The sequence below is a fragment of the Sus scrofa genome, chromosome 1 (assembly GCF_000003025.6).
Source record: "Sus scrofa isolate TJ Tabasco breed Duroc chromosome 1, Sscrofa11.1, whole genome shotgun sequence".
NCBI classification, from domain to species: domain Eukaryota; kingdom Metazoa; phylum Chordata; class Mammalia; order Artiodactyla; family Suidae; genus Sus; species Sus scrofa.
The window spans coordinates 200,408,356-200,415,934 of record NC_010443.5 but is presented as its reverse complement, the minus strand read 5'-3'; the positions used below and the strand labels follow the sequence as shown (position 1 = coordinate 200,415,934).

The 7,579-nt window shown below is 36.3% G+C and overlaps 1 protein-coding gene across 1 annotated transcript; it reads left to right on the top strand.

The window, feature by feature from the left end:
- On the top strand, window positions 1,031–5,915 carry DMRTA1 (DMRT like family A1). The gene is made up of 2 exons (XM_003121880.4): window positions 1,031–2,541; window positions 4,793–5,915. The coding sequence occupies exons 1-2, from the start codon at window positions 1,896–1,898 to the stop codon at window positions 5,638–5,640; spliced, it is 1,494 nt and encodes a 497-aa protein (XP_003121928.1). The 5' UTR covers window positions 1,031–1,895; the 3' UTR covers window positions 5,641–5,915.

Below are 7,579 nucleotides of genomic sequence, written 5' to 3'. Positions count from 1 at the left end.
CACTTTTTTGGATGAAAGCCAATATCAGTTGCCATAATTGCAAGGTCACTTTGAAAATCAAATAAAAACAGAAAAATAGTGTTAAATTCCATGTAAACACTTTTACTTGCTGGGGCTTTATTTTTTTTAAAGAATAATTATTAAGGCTTAACAAATTATAATGTCATACATACTTCTCCTTTATGTAACTACGTCTTTAAAAATAAAAGAAAAAGAATTTGTTTTCTCACTAGGTAATTAACTGTATTCTAATGATCAATATAGCGCTGAAAACTAATTTATTATACATTGGATATGAGTTCCACAGTTAGAGAATAACTAGATTTTAGGTAAGAATGTCTTGAGCAAAGATATAATGATGTGAGAAAGTTTGGGTACTAGAGAATCTGCAGAGGTAAGGAATTCCTAGAGTGGCAGTACTAAATCTTGGATATATGTAATCTTCACCTTGAGAGTTTAAAAGAACTCAGAGCCAAAAGAATCTGAATACTTGGTTTGAAGTATTTAACTTTTAAAAGTTCTCTAGGTAGTTCCAATGCTTAGGAAGGATGAGAAACATCTATTATAGAATGTCACAATATCAGTATGCAAGGATGTGATGATGTGAAGTGAGCAGGCAGGAAAAAGCCTAGATTGATTAGCAGTGTCTGTCTTGGACATCAGTAGGTGGAATGGTAAAAATGTCATCATTGCTTGCCATCCTAGAACTAGAATGTTGGATTAGGCCTGTCGAGACAGTTGAATATTATCTCGAAAAACTGATAGAGGCCTGACTCTCCTTTCCGTTAAGAACAAACACTCGGGTATTTTCTGCCTCGAGTGGTCTTTTAAGAGTATAATCTTTTCCTACAATTAAAGGAATGTATATTTCAGGAGTACATTTAATGTAGTATGTTTTAAGAATGGTCTAGACAGCCCTCCCCAATACTTTACAATACAAACATGAAGTATTTTTGAAACAGTTTTTAATAAATTGCTACCTATAAATAATTACAGATAAATTCATAAAGCCTTTTTTGGGCAATAATGTTTCAAACTATAGTGATATATAGAATCCAAATTTGCATCTGTAATAAACAGGTCGAGTGAGAAGATTCTGAACGTGAATCAGTTCCCATAATTATTTATCCACTGTTTTGACACAGCCCTAATACCCATTTAAAATAAGGCAGATTTCAGGTGGGTAACATTTTTAGGTAGTTAAACTATGCTTTCTCACTAATATGCACCATCCTAAAGACTTCATGCGGGTAAAGGAAAGAAAAGAACTCCAAATCTTCCTACTTTCCTAGGAGAAGCAAGGAATCAGGAAAGGGGGATTTCAAATGTTTCTTAGTTTAAGAAGAACAGTAAGAGACTTGGGGGAGGGAGTGAAGATTATCTTACCAAAAATATAATTGAGGAATTCATGGGGAAGCCAGTGGGAGAAAAGGGCATTTTTCGTGTGTGTGTGTGTGTGTGTGTGTGTGTGTGTGTGTGTATTTACAGCCCATCCAGACAGTTTATTGTAACTCCCACTGCCCCTCCTTCCAGATGGTCTGGTCCTCACTCTCCGCCCTTGGCCCGCCCTCCCCAGGCTTCAGCCCCGGGCCAGTAGATCCGGTTGTCGGGGTAGTCTCTGCAGTCTCGCTTTCACCTGCTCCGAAGGCCCTCGGAATATGGGGGCATTAACTTAGTGCCCCGGGACTCTAAGAGCCTCAGTGGATATCTGCGCCTCTGAAAGTCTCTAGCTCTGTAAGCGGTTGTCCGAAACTCACCGCGGGCATTGTAGTCTCTTGGTGTGTAGGTGGGAGGAAGCGGGACCAAGGCCCGTTCTCGCTGGCCCCGCATTCCGGCAGAGTTAGCTGTGGATACGCACTCTTCTGTTGCGACCCCTCGCCAGACTTTTCTTAGAAATGGAGCAGTCACAGTGTGGCAGCAGAGACCTCAGCAGCAGCGGCCGACCCAGCCTGGCCCCGGGGCTGGTGGCAGCGGCACCTCATCCACAGTCTCCGATGTTACCAGTTCCCCCGGGGATACCCCTTCCTCCAACTTTCTTGCGGCCACCCAGCCTCTTTCTGCGGGCAGCAACAGCCGCCACCTCGGGAAGTGGAGGCTGCCCACAAGCTGCTGGACTGGAAAGGGGGGTGGGCGCCGTGGCCTGCAGCTACCCACGCACACCCAAGTGTGCGCGTTGTCGCAACCACGGTGTCGTGTCGGCCCTCAAGGGGCACAAGCGTTTCTGCCGCTGGCGGGACTGCGCGTGTGCTAAGTGCACCCTGATCGCTGAGCGCCAGCGAGTCATGGCTGCACAGGTGGCGCTGCGCAGGCAGCAGGCCCAGGAGGAGAGTGAGGCCCAGGGACTCCAAAGGCTTCTGTACTCTGGACCCTCGGGGCCCGGGGGTCAGACATCTGGAGGCAGCAGGAGAACGGAGAATCTCCAAACTGCGAGCAGCTCTGCGGTGGTGACTGCCCTGGGACTGAGTGCCTTGAGACAGGCTAGTGGTCTGGCGACCCCTGCTTGCAAGATTTTTCAGCAGGATTATACAGAAGGAAAACAAGGTGAGTAGGTCTTACATTTGCTCTTTGAAAAAGAAAAATGGTTGTTTTGGAGGGAAAAAGTGTTTGAAATAAGCAGCCATGCCCTGGAGGCCGGCAAAAAACGTTGTTTAAAAGAAGCACTTATTTAAATTCTTGGAAACTGCATCTGCAATATGAAAGTTAGGGTGTTAGAGACCTACAACATTCACCCAGAAGGGCTTTCTGTTTCCTTAAGTGATAGGATAAAGTAAAGAAAAAAATGAAGACTGCATGATCAGTTGAGCAACTCATGCTGGGAATACAGTGCAAGTTGCTATAACTTTATCTATGAGAGCCAGCATTGAGTGAAAAGCTTAGTGAGAGAAGCTGCGTTTTGAGCTCTCTCTGTAATCTCAGCTGTAAAACCAGAGTTAATCTGATTTTGCGTGGAAAACTTTGAGACAAACCAACTAGAAATGGGAAAGAGACTGAAATCTACCAAAGTCTATTTTTTACTCCCTTCCCTTAAAAAATTTAGCACTGAAAATGTCATTTTGGTATTCTTGGTGTAAATCCTAGACATGTTGTATCCTAGGAAATTATTTAATAATATAGTAAATTATTACTTAGAAAACGTCCCTGAATTTTTAATGTTACCACAGTATTTTAAAGACAACTTATTTTCTAGATAGTCTTATGCAATCAATATTTCATTACATTATATTGCATTCCGTAAGTACAATGTAATAACAAAAATTATCTTATGTATGAGTTACTGTGGAAAAGGAATTTTGATACCTTACATGTTCAGGAGGTCATATTATGTCAATCATATTTATAAATAAAATGGAATGGGAGACCAAGGCCAATCCATCTCCACTTCGTTAGATAAATTTTAATCTTTTATTTAAGTATGAAAATACTAGAGAGTCTGTGATTTGCAGCAGCAATACCTTTTCTTTTGTCATATATTTGATATAATGACAGCCTTTTAACCCTCAAAGTGTTGTATTGTAACAATTTAATTTTAAAATAAACTATGTACTTCTTCAGAATTTTTGGCAGATCCTTTAGAAAACATTAGGAGTATTAAAAATTGTGTTTACAAATCACCACTTTAGGCAATATTTGTTTTGTTACATTCATAAACTTTGTACAAAAAGAAAGCTTGACAGTAATATTCTGAGTACCCTATTGACAGTTTATTCTTTCTAATGGAAATAGAAATAAAGTATATCTATAGGAGGAAATGTAAACCAAAATAAAAAAAATTATTATTATTTTCCTGACGTTAGCCTTGCAAAGGGTTTTAAAGACATTCATGTTTTATTAATAGTCATATGTTCAACATGCTTGAGTAGAAAATCAGATTTTTGTATAAAAATATTTTTGAAAAATTTTCGTTAATATTGGAAAGGAGTTGTGATTTTAAGCAAATGACTTAATATTTTTACAAGACACTTTGAAGATATATACAGATTGCACTAATGAAAATAATATAGTTAATAATTTTCTTTTAGAGACAATTTGATTATAGATTCTTTTATTGATATTTCCTAGATATTTAAAAAGAAAGTCTATATTTCACAGAGGATTATGAAAAAACACCAGCTTTGCATTGTCTCTCACATAAAATGAAATATACAAGCTCTAGTTAGCTTTGAGATTGGTATAGCAGTTATTATTGCATTTGTTTGGAAAGAAAATTAAAAGTTTTGTTATTTTTTCACATTATTCAGGTAACTTAATTGGAATCTGAAATGCGAGCATTAAAACACCAGTTGTTGAAATTTAGCATTCGTGTTTAAATGGAATATTCATTTTCATATTCCTTCTGATTTCTTTTCTAAACAGTTGCTTTATTTAGTTGTTTTTGCATAGTGTCATTGTGGGAAAAAAACCCTTATGCAGATAACAACACAGCTTGGGTAACATTTAGGAAAATCTTGAATTACCAAATGAGGTAAATAGTGTGAAATACTGGTGTTAACAGTTAGGTGTAACAATAGACTTTCATCTCTGATTCTTAAATAACTGCAGCTTTTGTATATTGTATAATTTTGTAATCCTGAAATGACAAAATAAATAGTATTTTCTCACTATTCTAACACCTGCATTTTCAAGTGAAATTTTAAAATTCTCATTCATTTAAGATCACTTACTTTGGGATAATAAGTATTACTAATATACTATGAGTAAATGGGTTACTTTGTCTAGCATTCATTTTGAGTGGGCAGTACTGTGTTCCCAGAAGTTTTCCCTTTGTTTCATTCCTTTTTTTTCTCTTCCCCAGGACAAAAAGAGAATAAATGTGACTCATGCCAGAGTAAGCAAGAAGAACCAGTGTGCAAATCCCATCACTCTACCTTGGGATCATCTCCTAAATCTAATGATGTCATTGGAAAACAAAACATCAGGTCATCTGTTTCAGAAAACTTGAACAAGGATGATAGCATTCAGTCTCCTCATCCTGGGGAGCAGTCAGGAGGTGAAGAGAGTCCCAGATCCCCGTCATCCTCTGATTTGGAATCAGGAAATGAAAGTGAATGGGCCAAAGACTTCACTGCTGCCAGAGCCAGCCTTCCCCCTATGTCCTCTAGACCAAGAGACCCTCTTGATATCCTTATCAAGATTTTCCCAAGTTACAGATGCAGCCGGCTGGAAAGCATTCTACAGTTCTGCAAAGGGGATGTGGTCCAAGCTATTGAACAAGTTCTAAATGGGAAGGAACACCAAACAGACACCAGAGACCTAGCAAACTCAGGAGAATTGGAAAATACAGCTTTTCCAAGAGCTTCAAATTTTAGTTTAGCTGGAATTGGTTTTGGAACTCTAGGAAATAAATCAGCTTTCTCTCCCCTTCACACTACTTCTGCTTCTTATGGGGGTGATTCAAGTCTCTATAGCTTAAATCCCAGACTAGGTATCAGTCCTTTACGGTTGGCATATTCCTCTCCAGGAAGAGGGCTGTCTAGTTTCATGTCACCATACCTAACTCCTGGGTTGGTACCAACATTACCTTTTCGGCCAGCTTTAGATTATGCTTTTCCAGGTATGATTAGGGATTCTTCTTACCTTCCCAGCAAAGATTCAGTAACTAGTGACAGACTGTATTCCAGGCTGAATCAGGACAATCTGTAATGCATCTGCCTATCTACCTTTCTGGAGTATTTCTAGGAGTATGTACTACAAACCTCATACCCGTACACACCCACATCTATTAATGTGTTCACTGTGTATGGGAGTGGATTACCAGGCCTTAAAATTGCTATTTTTTTTTTCACAAGCATATAATGGACTTGAGATCTAAAGACTTTTTTTAGCATTTAACTGAAGAAAACATTTAAACATTATATGTGCCTTGAATAACACCATTTCAGGAAATATTTTTATTTCAATGAATTTTGTCCCTAAAATAACAGTTGTGAAATTTCTATTTGAAACCTATACTTGTTTTTATTTCATTGAAGACATAGAGTTTATAATTATAAAATACATTATAAAGCAATCCAGCATTATATGAAATGAACCAAAAGGAGGAATTGAAAAATTGAGGTAATTCTAAATAATTATTATTTTAAACTTTTTTCCTCCTTCTGTTTCTTGTATACAGGAGAGAAAAAAACTTATTCAAAGTATTTTTAGAGTATTTTATTCACATAATAGTGATTAGTAGTGAGTAAAACTTTTGAGAAATTTAGTTACTAATTTTTTTCTGAATGCCTTTTCATTCATACCTGCCATTTATGATGTGTCATTAATAAAATATTTCTCTTTAAAGTCAACATTGTGAATTAAACAAAGGCCTGTGAAGTAAATCTTAGGAAATGAGACTGCACCATCTCCTGGCCACTATCACTAATTGCACCTAAGTTCTGATGAGTATAGGAATTAGAAACGAATGGGTTCCTAACAGTAAAAGCTAACTATTTTTTGAAATGGTTATTTTCAGTCATGTGACATTGAATTTTCATATTTGAAGTGAATATCTATTGTAAATGAGGATTTAATCTTTATCTGGGGAAATATCCCTTTCCATATTTTTGTGGCAGGAATATAGCAGCCATTCTCAAAGGTAGAAATAATTTTATTCAGAAAAATTAAATAGCTTCTCATATAAATATTGATTTTCTGTAGATATACATGATGCTTATTGCATTAACAAGAGAGAAAACATTTCCAAAGGGGAAAAATTTATTAGAGGTTTTCTTGAGATTTTAAAATTACTTTTGTTTTCCATCTAGAGAATTGAAAGCTATTTATTTCAGTCAGTGGAAAGTCCTGGAAACCGCTTACAAAACAATTTTATGAAGTTTTTTTTATGTCATCATTTATTTTTTAAAGAAGAGTAGCTTAATTCTATTGTTAGGAATAAGTGGAAACTCAGCTTTGTGATGAATTAGATGGCTTAAATAGTTTGAACAGCATGATTTACTAAAGATTTCTTAAATTATAAGTATATGTGTTTATATATGTCAGTCTGTCTCTATCTATCTATCTATCTATCTATCTATCTATCTATCTATCTATCTATATTCAGTCCCTTTTGGTTTTATCGTCATGAAGATTTTCCATAAAGCCAAATAAGAGTATATTTCTAAAGTATATTTTACCAGCAAATATCGTATTAAATAACTACATAGTATCTGATGCTGATTTAGGATATAAATACGTTTAATAGAATATGCATTATTTTTAATGGTATGAATGTGAGAAAGCAGATCTTGTAAAGATTTGATGCAATCAGTATTCATTATTTATTTAAAAAAATTTTAGATTCTAAGCCTAAACCATGGTATAATACTTGGCGAGTCATTGATATTCAATTAGTATATATTGAGTTAAGGAACAATTTGGTTCCTCAGAGATCTTGAGACTCTGATAATACCAAAGAACTCTACAAAATGGCCTACAGACATACAGTTTTGAATACAATTTCAAGGAGTTCTTGAATTGTCTAAATACCATTCACCATTCAAGTTAGAATCCTTGGTGATTTTTAAGGTGTTTACAATGCATTAAATCATATATCGAATGCTATTTTTTAAAGAAGTGCTAGATCCTATAGAGGATACTGAAT

Excerpts from the sequence above, each read along its gene's own strand:
- DMRTA1 (XM_003121880.4), top strand. The coding sequence starts at position 1,896 with ATGGAGCAGTCACAGTGTGGCAGCAGAGACCTCAGCAGCAGCGGCCGA. Across the intron at positions 2,542-4,792 it reads TTATACAGAAGGAAAACAAG|GACAAAAAGAGAATAAATGT; the intron begins GTGAGTAGGTCT and ends TCTCTTCCCCAG.